The following is a 17,851-nucleotide window of genomic DNA, read 5'->3' as shown; positions in this document are numbered from 1 at the left end:
AGGCGCTTTTGGTCCTCTGGGATAATGGTGACTTTTGATTCACTTGGGCAGTTGACTTTACTGCTTGACTTGCACAATCGTAATGGTGTGGGCTGGGGGGAGGGGGGGGGGGGGAGGTGTGGAGAAAGATGTTTATATGTGCAATGAGATCAGTAAAATAGTTTGCACTTCAGTAATTCCTGCAGGGCAATTCCTCGTGCATACAGGTTAAAGAGCTGAACAGAGGATATAGCAACAGTTCATTTCTGTTGGCATCATAATAATGTACTTTGGAGTGGCCTGAATATATTCACTGTGCAACGTAATAGCCACAGCTGGTCCTGGTACATTTATTGGTCTTTATTAAACACAATTTGGCCACAGTCTCTGAGCTGGGTGGTGACAAATGATTCAACCAACATTTTCGCTCCTGGTCAATGCTCTATGGACTCTGCAAGAAAGTGCCCTTGTGTGGTTGAATAGCTTACCAAAGTTCAGCATCTAAGCTCATGAATGAAGAACAGTTCTTTGGAGGAGACGGCAGATGTCAATAGAACCATGTTGCTTTTAAGAGTTATGGATGCTCGAGGTGGACGGGGGGTAGGAAGATTGGCTACTGAACCTCATGAAGACCTGGATTTATCGTGATCAATATACAAGACACCGTGAGTCATCTGAATTTTCTTTTCTTGATACAAGAGGAGCGGGTTTAATCATACGGTGATTGTCAAGGCACACGTAGATCTGCTGGATAATTATTTACAATGTAGTTGCACGTAAAAGAATGACATATGTACAATGGTCACTCTTCTTCGGGCTTCATGTTATTGGACTTCTGCCAATTTCACTGCATGCTGAATTTATAGAGGCTTCCAGATAAAATGTACTTAGCCAAAGTAGTGTAACAAGTTATCATTAATTATGATTTGCCAACCAAGGAACTTAATTTAGATCTCTTGCCCATCCCACATGTACCAGATTTATTCTATACATAGACACACCTATACAGATAGTGCTTGGGCTGCAACTGTGGCCTGTGCCTCGATAATAGTCTTGCATCTGACAATATATGAAATGCTTATTTAAAAGCGATGCAGTACACGCACGCACAAATATTTTAGTTGCACGTTTCCCATGTTCATGAGCATACATCACAAAATACTTGGTGAGTTACACAGTTATGCACAAAGGTCATTGACTTAAAATATTTTTCTGTCTCTATTTCTGTTTCTCTGATCCTACACACACTGTTTTTATTTCAAATTTCCAACTCTCCACGTTTAAAAAGTGATTGGATGAGCACTTGAAATACCATAACATTCAAGGCTATGAGACAAATGCTGCCAAGTAGGACTAGTGTAGATTTTGAGTAGTTTTTTGTCAGTGAAGTATCGATGGGCGAAGGGACTTGTCAGTACTATATGATCCCATGGAGTATATTGCTTTACTATTAAATGCATTTAATTAGTTGTGAAGTACTTTCAGATATCATAAATAATGACAATTTGATATGGACATAAATTTCTCGAAGGAACTAATTCAAGATGGATGAGGAGTGATGATGCCATGTTATGGAAACATTTAGTACCGAAAGAAAACATGTCAATCGTGTCTTGTTTATAGGTCACATCACTTCAGCAACTCAGATCTGTCATATTTCATAGTTTTGGAAATTTTTATTATTGGGATAACATACTGTCTTTTGAAAAGAAACACGAGTTGGCTTGCAATCTGTGTATGTATTAATGAAAATAACTGTGATACTGGTACTATTGAATGAACCAGTTGCTAATTGTTAGATAGTGACTGGTTTGTCTTAAATATCCGATTTTGGGACATTATTCAAATGCGTGATTTAGTAGCGCTAGCACACTGCTCACTGACCAGTGACATCAGCATAAGTTGACTCAACTCTCAGACCTATCTCACAGGTTACTCACTGTATCTGATGTAACAGATGACATAAAGGGTTTGCTCTCCAATTGACATGTTGGTCGTCTACTATCACAAATACAGAATTTCATGACTGGCTCATGTTTGCTCAATGTTTTTCACATCACCTCATTTAAAGGAACATGATGCCATCTACTATTGACTAATGGTACAATTGTGCCATCCACAGATAGAAACAGAGCACAGATATTTTGAAGTCATTGAATACCACCAGATAATTACAGATTTTACTACTGTAAGTAGCATCACTGTGGTTTAACAGATGAGAAGATGCAAATATATACAAACACATTGTTTAAACAGGTAATACCTCCTATATGAAGAAACTGTCTGCATTGACAAAATCACTAGTACTATGCAAACGGCATTGAAAACAATATATTGTGGAAAGGTTAGTTCAATTGAAGTTATTGTCACAATTTATTTATCAAATTAGAGGGTGTACAAAACAGCAGGACAACACATCCTACAGAAAGCACCTGATCACTGATGCCTGGTTTGTGTTCTGCAAGAGCCACACATCTGTTGATCTCTTTACAGCTTTGGTTCAAACATGGACAAAAGAGCTGAATTCCAGAGATGAAGTGAGAGTGACAGTCCTTGACATTAAAGCACATTTAACTAAGTGTGGCATCAAGGCGCCCTAGCAAAACTGGAATCAATGGCTATCAGGGAAAATTCTTCACTGACTGGATTCATACCTGGCACATAGGAAGATAGTTGCTGTTGTTGGAGGTCAGTCATCTCAATTCCAGGACACCCGTGCAGAGTTTCTCACAGTAGTGTCTTAGACCCAACCATCTTCAGCTGCTGCATCAACGATCTTCTGTCCATCCTAAGGTCCGAAGTGGCGATGTTCACCGATGACTGCACAATGTTCAGGACCGATTATGATTCTTCAAAACTTTAACAGTCCATGCTCAAATGCAACAAGACTTAGACAATATACAGGCTTAGGCTGAAGAGTGGCAAGTAACATCTGCACCACTCAAACGTCAGCCAATGACTATCTCTAATAAGAGATAATCTAACTATTGCCCCTTGACAGTCAATCATGTTGCCAATGAAAGCCCCATTATCTGCATCCTTGGGGTCAACAGTGAACAGAAACTGAGCTGAACTAGCCATATAAATACAGTGGCTACAAGAGCAGCAAGTTACTCAGCTTTTGGCTCCTCAAAACCTATCCATCGCCTACAAGGCAAAAGTCAAGAGTATGATGGAATACTCCCCAGTTGCCCGGATGAGTGCAGCTCATCTCAACACCATCAAGGACAAAGCAACCCGCTTGATTGGCACTACATTCACAACCGTGAATCATTCCACCATGACACTCAATAGCAGCATTTGGGCATGGACTGCGTCAGTAAGTGGGAGAGGTCTGTTCAATGCTGTACAATCATCAGTGACATCCCAGCTTCTAACCTTATGATGGAGGGAAGGTCATTGATGAAGCAGCTGAAGATGGTTGAGGCCTAAGACACTATCCTGAGGGATTCTTGCAGCAATGTCATGGAGCAGAGACCAACTTCCAACAACCGCCATCCTACGTGCCAGGTATGACTGCAGAGAGTTTTTAGCCCAAACTGGGACATTGACCAGGTCTTGCTGCATTCAGACATGGACTGCTTCAGCACCTGAGAAATCAGAAATGATCCTGAACACAGCATAACATTGTGACCGTACGATGGAAAGAAGGTTATTGATGAAACAACTGATGATAGTTTGGTCTTGGACATTACTTTGAGGAATTCCTACTATGATGTCATAAGGTAGAGGTATTTAATTTTCAACAACCACAACTATCTTGCTTTGTGCCAGGTATGACTCCAACCAATAGAATCTTTTTCCTCTAATTTCAGTTGACTCCAATTTTGTGAGGGTTCCTTATGTCATGTACTGTCAAATAAATCCTTGGTATCACTTTCGCTTGACTGCAAGATTTCGTTCATGTTTGGACGAAGGCTGAAATGAAATCAAGAGCCGAGTAGCCCTATTATAATTCAAACTGAGCATTGGTGTACAGGTTATTGCAGATCAAGATTTACTTGATATCATTGTTGACTCATCCATCACCTTACTAATGAGACAGTAATTGATCAGGTTGAATTTTTCCTTTTCTTTTGTGTACAGGATGTGTCTGGAAGATCTTCCACATTGCCAGGTAGATGCCAGTTTCGGCTGTTCTGGAACAGTTTGTCTAGGGGCTGAGCAAGTTCTGAGACACAAGTTTTCAATATTATTACTAGAGTTTTGTCAGGTATTATTGACTATGCGAAATCCAGTGCCTGCTGAAGTCCTTCAGAGGAGACTGCAATGGATCAGCCATTCACCATTTTTGTTGGAAGATTGTTGCAAATGCTTCAGTCTTATCTTTTGCATTGATATATTAGGCTCCCTCATCATTTAGAATGAGTATACTTATACTGCCTCCTCCTCCAGTGAGTTGTTCAATTATTTACCATTATTCACAGCAGAATGTGGCAGGTAACTCTATGACAGCACAGCTTAAATCAAAACAGTTAATTTTTTGATCCTTAGCTCCATCCATCACTTGCTACTTATGATGTTTGGCATGCAAGTTGTCCTGTCTTGTAGATTTATCAGATTGGCAACTCATTTTTAGATATGCCTGCTGCTGCTCTTGGCAAGCTCCCCTCCATACTTCACTGAACCAGGGTTGATCCTCTGGCTTGACAGCAATAGTAGAGTGGGAGGATATGCTTGGCCATCAAGTTGCTAGTTGTGGTTGAATACAATTCTGCTGCTAATGATGACCTCATGGATATCCAGTCTCGAGATGCTTTACAGGATATCATCCCCACAAGACCTGTGCTATACTCACTACTACTTATACTGACATGGACCAATGCATTTGTGACAGGGAGATTTGAGAGGAAAAAGTCAAATAGATTTTTTCTATCTTGTTGGTTCTCTCACAATTTGCTGCAGGCTTAGTCTAGTAACTACGTATTTCAGAATAGAATGGTTCAGTCAGTAGAGATACTGTCAAATCACTTCTTGTGATGGACAAATCCAAACCCATCCACTCTATCTCACTGTCATCCTTAGTGCTTCCTGCGATAAGTGCTCAATTGGGAACAGCATGATTGATCAGCAAGGTATTAAGAAAATGTTAATCAGCAGGTGATGGCCTTAACCTGACGCCATTAGACTTCATGCAGTACATGTCAACGCACTGGACCCACAGGGTAATTCCCTCCCAACCGCTGTGCTGCCTTCTTTACTGGGTCAGGACATATTCAGGCATGACAATGATGTCAGGGACATTGCTTGGAAGGTACAACTGTGTGATTTTGACTATATCACGTTGTTGCTTGACTAATCTCTCAGTAAATATTGGTAAGGATAACTTTACCTGGTTTTGTGTTGCCATTTCTTGTGTTGCCATTTCTAGTGCCTAGTTTGATATCTGTTAGTTCAAACACTTTTGCTCCTTTGAGACTTGTTAACCATTTTGATACACCTGAGAGGTGTGAATCAACTACTGTGTGGGTCTGCAGGCTAGACAAGGGAAGAATGGCAAATTTCTCTCCCCAAAGGACACTAGTGAACCAGATGGGTTTACATGACAATGGTCACATTGTCATCTTTGACTTTTTAATTCTACTTTTTAAAAATTCAAATCAATTTCCACCAAATGCCATGGTGGCATTTGAACCAGGGTACTACAGAATATTATTCGAGTCTGTGGGTTGCTAGTCCAGTGACAGTACTATTACATCACTGTCTCTCCCTAAATTGGGATTTTAACTCATTAGAGAGAAGAATTACACAAAATCTCTTCCACTGAAGAAACGATCATTTATGGCTTTAAGAAAAAGAATTGATAATCAGTAAAAAATGAAGAGCAACAGATGGATTTAATTTCCATACCTCCTTATCAAACTCCATGAGCAGAACAATCTTATCCTTGATGGAGCTGAAGAGATTGTGCTTGTGTATGAGCTGGAAGACATCTTTATGTCGCAACTTTAAGTAAATTTCAAGCGCTTTGTCGTAACGCTGGTCATAAGTGTACCTGGAAACAACAGAAATACCAGGTTGACATCTGTTTCAAGAACAGTCTGCACCTCAAAGTTATTTAAAGTACACAACAAGTAGAGGCATGGATATAAGCAAATATTGCTTTAAATTAACGTAGGACAAAGGAATACTAGTTCAAACTGATAAGGCTAAAGTAGGAATTTTTAAACAGGACGCTTTTCCTCCTATCTTAATTGATCAATACAAAATGATCTTCCAGGTAGAAGAGTGAAGGCAAAAGTCATGGCTTCTCACAAAATATCTGTAATAAGGAAGTGGATGGTGAGGAAGATAATCTTTGGTGATGGCTGAATTAAGGTGGACTAAATAGCTTTACTCATCAAATTCAACATTTTCAAGATCAGAGTACAAAAAAAAGGCCATCAAATTCATGCGGATCATCCCCGTTCTTCCGGATTTGACTGTTCCTATGCCCCACTTTCAGACTGCATCCTTTACTTTATCTTGTCACTACTTATTCTTCTTATCAAAATGTATCACTCCACATTCCCACCCCACATTCTTCTCTTTTAAATATAATTTTTCACACGTCCACTCATTCCAACAGCCTGTATCCTTTTCAGATGACACAAAACTTGTAGGACATGTGGGATGTTGGAATGGGCAGACATGTAGAAAGTTAAATTTAACATAGTGGAATGTGAAATGAAGTGTTTTGATAAGAGGAATAGCCGGAGACAATATAAACCAGGCAGAATCTTGACAGGCTGGATGTCAGCCTTTTGTCCTGTAAATGTTTTATGATTGAAGGACTATTGAATGAGAAAAGACAGACGCACAGATAAAGATACTCACAACTCTGCTAGTGTCGTCAACAATGTTCTGTTACTCGGAGCCCGATCCAGGTGATCCAACACAGAGCGGACTACAGTCATGTTGTTATAAATGTCACCTGGCCACTCTCTTATCAAGGATGCAAACCCCTGGAAAAAAAATACGCATGGATTAAAAGCCCAAACTTATGACTGACTGAGGTCTTCAATCTTTGAGTAAAACGCATCTTCTGGATAATGAAGGAATCAAGCTTAGATCGATATGTTTTGAGGTGCTGCTGGAAGTCATTAAAGACTTTTACATGGCCTTGCATACATGTTTCCAGCAAGGCTTGGGCGAGACAGGTCACACCGTTCCAATTGTTGAAGCTCATGTTCCAGGGAAGCCATGGCATGGGCAGCTCTTCAACTCGATGACCAATCAGAAAAAGGCCATACCCATTTGAGGGCAACAGAATCTGTAGAGTTGTTACTCCACTTCATTTTTCTTTAATCACAGATGGATTCTCACCGTCACTGGTGAGCCTATCAGCAGGAACCACAGGAGAGAATCAGGTAATAGTGGGAGGAGCAACTTGGAAGGTAAATGGCTGGGGGCGCATGTGTCCCTGAAATTACTGTCGGTCTGGCTTGGGCTCCAAGTGTGCCACGTGTAGGTGTAGAACCTAGGGATGTTGTTTTCACATCAGAAGGAACGTGGAGAAGGGGTAAGGAAAAAGAGTAAGTGAGGGGGTGGGTGAGGAAAGGAGGCTGCAAGCTGAGGGAAAAGGGAGGCTGTTGGCATTGGGGAGAAGCCTGCAGAGGGTTTGGGGGTGGGGGTTGTGGGAGTAGGGTCAAAATGGACGACATCAAATCTTTGCACAATGTACCCTAATCTGCCAATATTTTGTCCATCACCTACCCATTTGCAGAATCCTTATGTCCCCTTCACAGATAAATACAATTGGGTTGAATTCCTTGCAGGGGGTTTTGCTGATGTTATTGAGGACAACTGGCACTAACTTGGCACAGATGCAAGAACCAAGAGATGATATCAGGGAAAAACACCAAGGTGTGCAGCAGTATGTTTCTTGCCCAATGAGAAAGGCGACAATGCCAGATGTAATTATTGGAAATGTAGTCAGTCAAGAATCAAGTGAGAATAAGAGAACATTTAGGTGACAGTGATCCCATAAGGTTTAGGCTGACTATAGAATCTCAGCATTGTTACAGTGCAGAAGGAAGTCATTTGGCCCATTGTGCTAGCACTGGCTCTTCAAACGAGCATGATTATTCAAAACCAGTCTCCTGCTTTTTTGCCTGCATACCCTTGCACATTACTTTTGTACAAATAATCCCAAGCCCTTGTGAATACCTCAAATGAAGCTGCTTACAACACATTTTCAGGCAGTGCATTCCAAATACGAACAACTTGCTGTCTTTTCTTACATCACCCTTGCTTCTGTTGCACCTTAAATCTATGAGCTTTCACAATTGTTCCTTTTATGAGCATGAATAGTTTCTCCCCATCTACTTTATCCAACCTGCTCATGATTTTGAAAACCTTGATCAAATCTCCTCAGCCTTCTCCTGTCCAATGAGAATAGTCCAAACCTTTTCAATCTATCGTCACGACTGAAGTTTCTCATCGCTGGAATCACTCTTGTAGATCCTGGACTGTCTAAAGAATTCACTTTAAATTCAGATAAAGAAGAGAATGTGTGCTTATGACAGCTATTAAACAGAGAATACAAATGAGAGCAAGACTGAATACAAATGGTTCAGCAGGATGGAGAAAAGCAAAGAGATAGATTTGAAAGAGACTGGCAACTAACATATAACAGGCAAGCCTGAAGTCTTCTTTAAACATGTAAACTGTAAATAAAAATTGAACAAACACTAAGGCCAATGAGGGGCCAAAGTGGAGACTTATACATGGAGCCAAAAGGCATAGCCAAGATATTAAAGGAATTCCAAGGAAAAAGATGCAACCCATGTCATGAAATGTGGAAGTAATTCAGATACTAGAAGAGTTCAAAATTGATGGGAAGAGATATTTAATAGGATGGCTATTTGTGAAGTTGAGAAGGCATCAACATAAGATGAGGTGCACCCAAGGATAATGCAGGGAAGTGAGAATGGAAAGTGTGGAGTTTTATTTTCTTTATTCATTAACCAAAGGGGGTTGCTGATCAAGCAGCATTTACTGCCCACTCCTAGTTGCCCAGAGGGCAGTTAAGAGTCAGCCACATTGCCCTGAGTCTGGAGTCACATGTAGGCCAGACTTGGTAAGGATGGCAGTTTCCATCGCTGAAGGACATTAGTGAACCAGATGGATTTTTCTGACAATCGACAATGGATTCGTGGTCACCATTAGATTCTTAATTCCAGATATTTATTGAATTCAAATTCCACCATCTCTCATGATGGGATTCAAACCCAGATATCCAGAACATTATCTGGGTCTCTGGGTTAACACTCCAGTGATAATACCACAATGCCATCGTCTCCTCTATTGTCTAAAATCATTAACTTGGGTCAAAGTTAACATAGAATAATGTGGGATAATTCAAGAAAGCAGGCATGGATTGCATAAGATTGCTGGAGATTTTTCAAAAAGCAAGAGAGTTGACAATGGCAATGCAGTTTATACAATGTATATGGGTTTCAGAAAGGCATTTGATAAAGTGCCAACCAATGGACTTATGAGGGACGTTTTAGCTCACAGAATAATAGGGACAGTAGCAACATGGCTACACAATTGATTAACTAAAAAAACAAACAGGAGTGGGTAATGGGATAACAAGATATAGAGTTGGATGAATACAGCAGGCCAAGCAGCATCAGAGGAGCAGAAGGCTGACGTTTCGGGCCCAGAACCTTCTTCAGAAAAAGGTAGGTAATGGATGCTTTTCGGAACAGAGGGAGGTATATTGCAGGATTCTTCAGGGGTCAGTGTTGTGGCTGTTGCTCTTGCTGATACACACTGATGGCCTGAAACCGGTATCCACGGTACAGTTTCAAAGATACTGGATGATACATAATCTGTGAACAGTAAGGTAAGTGCAGAACTTCAAAAGGACATGGAAATGGATGAGGTTCATTGCGGAGAAATGTGAAGTAATTCATTTTGGTTGGAAGAACTTGGAGAAACAACACAAAGGGCATAATTGTAAGTGGTGCACGATCTGAACGTCCTGTGTGCATATGAGCACACATCATTGAAGGTAATAGGATAGGTCAAAAGCGTGTTTAGTAAAGCAAATGACATCCCAGGCTTTGCTAAATCAGCATAGAATCCAAGAGCAAAGAAGTTGAATTTGTATAAAACAATGGTTCGGCCTCAACTGGAGTATTGAACTGCACTTTAGGAAGGAAGTGAAGGCATTGGAGGGGATTCAGAAAAGATTGTAGTTAATGATTCCAGGGATGAGAAAATTAAATCATAAAGCTAGATTGGAAAAGGCAAGGGAGGAAATTAAAAAGAGGCATTTAAAATCAAAGAGGTTCTGGACACAGCAGACAGGGAAAAAAACTGTTCCCATTCCTGAAGGGATGTGGAATGAGAGGACAAAGGTGTTGAGAAGCAAAATAACATTAGGAAACCTTTTTCAGCAGGATGACTGCTCTAACTGAGGCATTGTGATGGAGGCAAGTTCAATCAAAAACAAAAGTTATCCAAAAAAGAAGATTGTGCAGTTTATCAGGAGTAGGCAGCAGAATAGCCCCAAGTAAACTATTCATTCAGAGAGCGAGTGCAGACACAATTGACGAAATGGCCTCTTCTACATTGTAGCAATTCTATGATACTGCTACCTACATTTGTGTCAAAAGCAAATTTAGTTATCATATATTCAGCCTTTTCATTCAAATTATTGATATGATTGTGAATAGTTGAGGCTTCTCCTTTGATTCATATGATACTCTGCTGGTTACAACTTTATCAAAATGAAAACGTTTTCTCTGTACTCGCTGCTTCCTGTTTGCTAACCAATCAGAATGACAGATATCGTTCATGCTTTGGTGGAACATTCCGTTCACAGTCAAAAGGTTGTGGATTCAGTTTCCATTCCAGCAGTTTGAGTATATTATCTACTTTGATATATTTACTACAGAAGCACCACAAAGTCAGAAGTACCATTATCCAGATAAGACAAGAAACTAAAACGCCTGTCCTCTGAGACAGCAGGAAAATTCCACAGCACCATCTGAAGAGCAAAGAAGTTCTCCCTGGGGTCTTGGTCAATGTATATATACCACAACTATAAAATCACCACAGCAAATATGTGAAAATTTGTTTCAGAGATAATGGGAACTGCAGATGCTGGAGAATCCAAGATAAAAAAGTGTCGAGCTGGATGAACACAGCAGGCCAAGCAGCATTTTAGGAGCACGAAAGCTTTTGTGCTCCTAAGATGCTACTTGGCCTGTTGTGTTCATCCAGCTCCACACTTTGTTGTCTGTGCAAATTTGTTGCTATGTTTCTGATGTTACAGCATCAATTACACTTAAAAAGTATTTAATTAACTGTAAACATGTTGAAATTATAGAAGTTATTTCAGTTCTTTATAGCGTTCTTATATTGTCAATTATACACCTCTGTAGAAGTACAAATATATATACAAATGCACCTGTTAACCACCACATCTAGAATATTTGAACTGGATTGGATGTACCATGTCAATTTTACACAGTTCAAAAGATGAATTTTCTTGTGAGTGAGGTAGTTGGGTACTTGTTTTGGAAATAATGAATGCTGTAACAAGCTACTATGTGGACTATCACATCCTAAACAACTGAAGTCTGACAACTTCACCCAACTCAACTGAAAGTGAATTAGCTTGAGGATGCAAAATAACCTTTCACGACCTGGCAATTAAATGAACAACTGCTCTAGCTGTTGAATCAGCAATATCATAGTAATTAAAAACCACAGTACCTCGTAATCACTCTCCAGGAACTCATACAAGATCATTTCATATATAGCAGGTCTCAGGCGAAGGTCACCTCTGGGTAGGTACTGACTAATTGCCTAAAAGAAACAAAATAACTTAGAATGAACACATAGATCAGAGTGCATGAATTCTGACAATCGCTGACAAAAAAACCACACACAATTCATTCTTTTATTTTACACCAAAGCCCTTTAAATCTGGGAAACTGAAATGCATCTGGCTGCTGTTTCACACCCAATGCAAAAGAAATCGCTACATGAGTGCTTTTGAAAATGTTCCATAGCCAAGCATTATAAAAATCTGAGAGCTGAAGACCATTCAGAGCAAGAAATATTCTTTTGGGAAATTGACTTGGGATGAGACCCCACTTCATCCGAGGAAATCAAGTTCCTGTCTCCCACTAGAGATGATTGTACCAACGCTATAAGGCTGAAAATCATTTTTTGTCCCTAAGCGTACTAGACAGTCCTTGTGTATAGTGACTATAAATCTTACAACTTCTATCTTAAGATCTGGGTGAAAGAACAGTTTAGTTGTTGGCTCCACTTCAGCAAGATATGATTCAACACATCTCATTTAAAATCAAAGCACAGAATAGATGTTCTTGCATCTACCCATTTCAACACCGCTTGGATTTGTTGTACAGTTTGCAGTCAAAGGGCTTAATATTTACTAACAGTTATCTAAAACTGTCTAATGTTCTTGTTCGAGAAGTTGTCTTCATTTCATGGATATTAACCTCTCAAATGATTCAAGGGACATTGCTTAATTTTCATATCACCAGTTTCAAACCAGTTTCATGCAGGAAAAATGCCCAGATACATTAAATGAGCAGATTTTAAACATTTATTCCCTATGGTTATGACTTTCGTAGACTTTCCAAATCTCACTTCTTTTATCTAAGTATGTGATTACATACTGCAAAGAGCTGAGAGAGAACTCAATGGGCAAAAAACAAATAGTTGAAGTGTTTACCAATAAACAACCCTGTTTTTGGACAGTCATATATTTCTAATTTAACCTTATTTTTAGTACCACATTTTCAATCATTGGAATGACATGTTTATCTTTAATGTATCTATGCTGGGTTGAACTAATTCTAACTACCCATTCTAGTTTGTGTTTACGTAGATACAGATGGTCACCATTCAACACAAGAGACAACAGTGTGGAGCTGCAGGAACACAGCAGGCCAGGCAGTATCAGAGGAGTAGGGAAGTTGACGTTTTAGGTCGGGACCCTTCTTCAGATTTTCTGAAGGACCCCAACATGAAACGTCAGCTTTCCTGCTCCTCTGATGCTGCCTGGCCTGCTGTGTTCCTCCAGATCCACACTGTGTTATCTCTGACTCCAGCATCTGCAGTTCTTGATATCTCTGATTGCATACAAGGGACTGCTTTGTTTGTTTAATCCAATTACTGCTAAGTTTGAGAATTGTAAGACTTTATTTGGGAACAGTTCTCTGTTTTCCCTTCAGCTTTTTTTCCCTCACTTCATGCTTTTTTTTCTGGGGATTGCCTATGGCCTCAAGATGGTGGTGAGGGCTGCTTTCGTGAGTCACTGCAGTCTATATCTGGATGTGGTATTTTGAAGCTGATCCAGCCACAGAGAAAGGGACAGCAATACAGTTCCAAATCAAGGTTGTATATGGCTTGGAAGTATTTTGTAGGTGATGATGGCATTCCTATGCACCTCCACACTTGTTCTTCAAGGCAGTAGAAGTTATGAGTTTGGTAGGTGCAAACATAGGAGCCTTGGTGAGTTGCTGTAGATGATAATAACTGTCGCAATTGTGTGTCAGTGGTGGAAAATGTGAATGTTCGAGGTTGCCAGTTAAGGCGGTTGCTTTGTCTTGGGTGGCATCAAGTTTCTCATGTGTTAGTGGAGCTACAAGTCGAAGTGGACTGTATTTTGCGTTCCATGATTATTGGAGAAAGGAAAAGAGTTACTCATTACAAAGTTCCCAGCCTCACACCTACTCTTGTAGCCATAGCATTTGTGTGGCTGTTCAGGTCATGCATTTCTGGGAAATGACAACCCTGGTATTTTGAAGATAGAGATTCAGCAATGATAATGTTATTGAATGTTGAGGGGAGATGGTTAGACTCCTTGTTGGGAATGGTCATGCTTCAAGCATCTGGCATAAATGTTACTTGCCATTTATCAGCCCAAACCTTCACAATATCGTGATTGGAAGAATATTGTTATTCCTTCATACTGCAGCATCAGAAGCATGGAACTTCTTCCCTAAAAGCAAAGGAATACCTACAGCAGATGGACACAGCATTTCAAGATGGCAGGTCAATTGCACCTTCTCAATGTTATTAAAGGATTTGACGTGAATACTCCTGTAACATCTGGTGTACTGCCTGGATTTAACCTTGGTACTTTCATATTTCCCATTTACGAGCTGCCTCTCCATGAGTTCATCAGAAAAAAACCTGTCCATATTGATAACACCTGGCTTGACAGCGGAGGTTTCTGTGCACAGATTTCAAGTTGATTTTATATTGAAACCGGGCATGCAGAGAATGAGCTGCTAGTGTCACTTCTTCTCTTAAAAACTTCACTGTTTCTAAATTGCTTGATATTCAGTCCTGAACAGATATTATCTTCAAGTAAATGGCGAGAAAACCAAAATCACGATTTTCAGTCCCAGCGACTAATTTTGTTCCTTATCCATTGACTTTATCTCCCTGCTCGGCAACTCTCCAATGTCGAGCCCAGACTTTTCAGAATCACCGTATCATATCGGTCCCTGCAATGTGCTTCTGACAACATGGCTGCATTCTGTCTTACTGCATCCCTCTTAATTGTGCTTAGCTCATTTAAAAGACTCCAATTACCTCCAAGTTTAGATCTGCAGAGCCACCCAAAGTACTGATCTACCTTTATGTTTTGACGGTACTGCTAAACTCGCTATAGATTGTCAGCATTTGCCATCTTTTAGTTAAGTAATACACACGGAATGTGTCCTTTTGGACATTTAAAAAATTAATGGAAAATATATCATAACATTGTGAATGAAAAATAATATAAATGTACTTAATTGCACACATTTTGTTGTTCAAATACCTAATGTCATCTACAGGCTCTCTCATACAGTGGGGCAATGTCTTATTACTATTCTATTGATAACACTGCTTTCAGTAGGACGAATACTGCTACAAAAATCTTTGAAATGTCTTCATTTGATTACTTTTTAACCTCACCTGTACTCAAAAGCGGAGGTTTCTGTGCACAGATATCAAGTTGATTTTATATTGAAACCGGGCATGGGGAGAATGAGCTGCTAGTGTCAGTGTACAAACATGCAATAGTAAGTTCATGTTTTGATGTCCACAAATAGCAACATGTCCATGTATGATGGTGCCATAAAACTACGTTCTGATATTATCACCCACCTGTGTTGCAACAGACAGAGCACCATGGAAAGCACTAACAGTGCGGAAACAATTTATAAAAGGGAGTCTTACGGTCAAACAGCTTAAAATAAATGCAACATTTTACATCCAGCTGAGCTGCCTACTGTTGAATATCAAAACTACAGGAACCAATGACAGAATATCAATATACAAGTGGTTTAAGGCTGAATACTCAGTGGGACAGTGGATTAAATCTGTATCATGCTGCTCAATTTCACTTCACAGCAACATCAAGTTGCAATTTTTAAATTTGGCTTTAAGTCAAAAAAACAAATTAAATAAAACATAAATATTTCAAAGAAAGTGGATTTTTCAGAGATTTCTTTCTGATAGAAATCTCTTTCTTATAGTTATAGAATTGTATTACTATCAGCCATAACTACCCTAATAGAAATCATCACACCAATACACGCTGTACTTACTTTTAGTTGACCTATCTTTTTAAATCGGTACACTTCATTTTCCCAGAGATCCATGTTTTTGCCAAGAATCTTCTGGCATTTTCTAGAGGACGAATGCAAACATTTAAAAACGATTTCACCTGAAATTCTCTGAGGTAATTTTTAAAACTCTGCGAACAGGCATTACCTTGCAGCTCCATTATAGTCTCCTTTGTCCACCAGATAGTTTACATATGCTCTACCAATATCCTACAAGACAAAGCCATAATACCAAATATTTAATTCTTTACTGACACAGTTCTATGCAACATCTTCTGCGCTGCCTGCTGTTGACAAGGCGCTTGAATATTTTTGTAATTTAGAATGCACTAGCTGCCTTCTCATAATTCTCATGTCTTCATCTTTTGACACCCAGGAGGTAGTGGAGTATTGGTAACGTCACTGGCCTAGTCATCCAAAGACTAATACTTCTGGGGACATAGGTTTGATCCTTGGAAGATGATTAAGTTTGAATACAATTTTTAAAACTGTGAAATCAAAGGCAAAGGTAATCTAATGGAGACTGTGACCATTGTTGATTGACATAAAATAAACATCTGGTTCACTCATTAGGACACCCATGTCCTTTAGGAAAAGAAATCTCCCATCCTTACTGGTCAGATCCACAAGTGATACAAACTCACAGTAGTGTGGTTGACTTTTACCTGTCCTCTGAAATGACCTAACAAAGCTCTCAGATCAAGGACAATAAATACTTGCTCGGCTACATCATATGAGTAAATATTAGAACATAGAACATAAAACATTACAGCGCAGTACAGGCCCTTCAGCCCTTGGTGTTGCGCCGGCCTGTGAAACCAATCTGAAGCCCATCTAACCTACACTATTCCATTATCATCCATATGTTTATCCAATGACCGTTTAAATGCCCTTAAAGTTGGCGAGTCTACTACTGTTGCAGGCAGGACATTCCACGTCCTCTCTGAGTAAAGAACCTACCTCTGACATTTGTCCTATATCTATCTCCCCTCAATTTAAAGTTATGTCCCCTCGTGCTAGCCATCACCATCCAAGGAAAAAGGCTCTCACTGTCAACCCTATCTAATCCTCTGATCATCTTGTATGTCTCTATTAAGTCAACTCTTAACCTCCTCTCTAATGAAAACAGCCAACAGTCCCACAGCCTTTCCTCCATACCAGGCAACATCCTGGTAAATCTCCTCTGCACCCTTTCCAATGCGTCCATACCCTTCCTATAATGCGGCGACCAGAACTGCACTAGTACTATAGTAAAGATGTGAATGCTTTGGAGAGGGTTCAGAGGAGGTTTACCAGGATGCTGCCTGGACTGGAGGGCTTATCTTATGAAGAGAGGTTGACTGAGCTCGGACTTTTTCCATTGGAGAAAAGGAAGAGGAGAGGGGACCTAATTGAGGTATACAAGATAATGAGAGGCATAGTTAGAGCTGATAGCCAGAGACTATTTCCCAGGGCAGAAATGGCTAACATGAGGGGTCATAGTTTTAAGCTGGTTGGAGGAAAGTATAGAGGGGATGTCAGAGGCGGGTTCTTTACACAGAGAGTTGTGAGAGCATGGAATGCGTTGCCAGCAGCAGTTGTGGAAGCAAGGTCACTGGGGTCATTTAAGAGACTGCTGGACATGCATATGGTCACAGAAATTTGAGGGTGCATACATGAGGATCAATGGTCGGCACAACATCGTGGGCTGAAGGGCCTGTTCTGTGCTGTACTGTTCTATGTTCTATGTTCTACTCCAAGTACGGCAGCACCAGAGTTTTGTACAGCTGCAACATGACCTCACGGCTTTGAAACTCAATCACTCTACCAATAAAACCTAACACACTGTATGCCTTCTTAACAACCCTATTAACCTGGGTGGCAACTTTCAGGGATCTATGCACGTGACACCAAGATCTCTCTGCTCATCCACACTACTAAGAATCTTATCATTAGCCCAGTGCTCTGTATTCCTGTTAGAAAAATAATCTTCAGCTAAGGCCTACTGGATTACAGTGGTGACAACATGAGATTTTTTTGGAGTGTGCTGACTGTGTGGGAGACCGGAATTGTGTCAATTTGCCTGTGTTCTTTGCTCCTTTTCCACTTAGAAAGGAAAAGGAATAGGAAGTTCAATCTCACAAGTCCATTCTGCTGTTCAGTTGGAATATAACTACTTTGTCCTGGGCTCTATTTCTCAGCCTTTGATTCATATCCATTGACACCCTTTCCTAATGTTATACAAGAGGAAATAGATGATCTCATTCATGGCGCTTACACAGTCGGAGATTCATCTTGGG

The 17,851-nt window shown here is 40.1% G+C and overlaps 1 protein-coding gene across 1 annotated transcript in view; it reads right to left on the bottom strand.

Moving 5' to 3' along the window:
• Positions 1-17,851, bottom strand: part of vps41 (VPS41 subunit of HOPS complex) — a 162,998-nt gene that overhangs the window by 29,955 nt on the left and 115,192 nt on the right. The window contains exons 15-19 of the mRNA XM_059645823.1: positions 15,721-15,782; positions 15,555-15,636; positions 11,692-11,784; positions 6,796-6,923; positions 5,830-5,974 (exon numbers count right to left, since the gene is read on the bottom strand). Of these exons, the coding sequence (XP_059501806.1) occupies positions 5,830-5,974; positions 6,796-6,923; positions 11,692-11,784; positions 15,555-15,636; positions 15,721-15,782 (510 nt within the window). The remainder of the gene's footprint in view (positions 1-5,829; positions 5,975-6,795; positions 6,924-11,691; positions 11,785-15,554; positions 15,637-15,720; positions 15,783-17,851) is intronic.

Source organism: Stegostoma tigrinum, chromosome 5, assembly GCF_030684315.1.
Source record: "Stegostoma tigrinum isolate sSteTig4 chromosome 5, sSteTig4.hap1, whole genome shotgun sequence".
NCBI lineage: Eukaryota > Metazoa > Chordata > Chondrichthyes > Orectolobiformes > Stegostomatidae > Stegostoma > Stegostoma tigrinum.
Note: the sequence above shows the minus strand (reverse complement) of the source record. Positions and strands in the feature narration are given on the sequence as shown.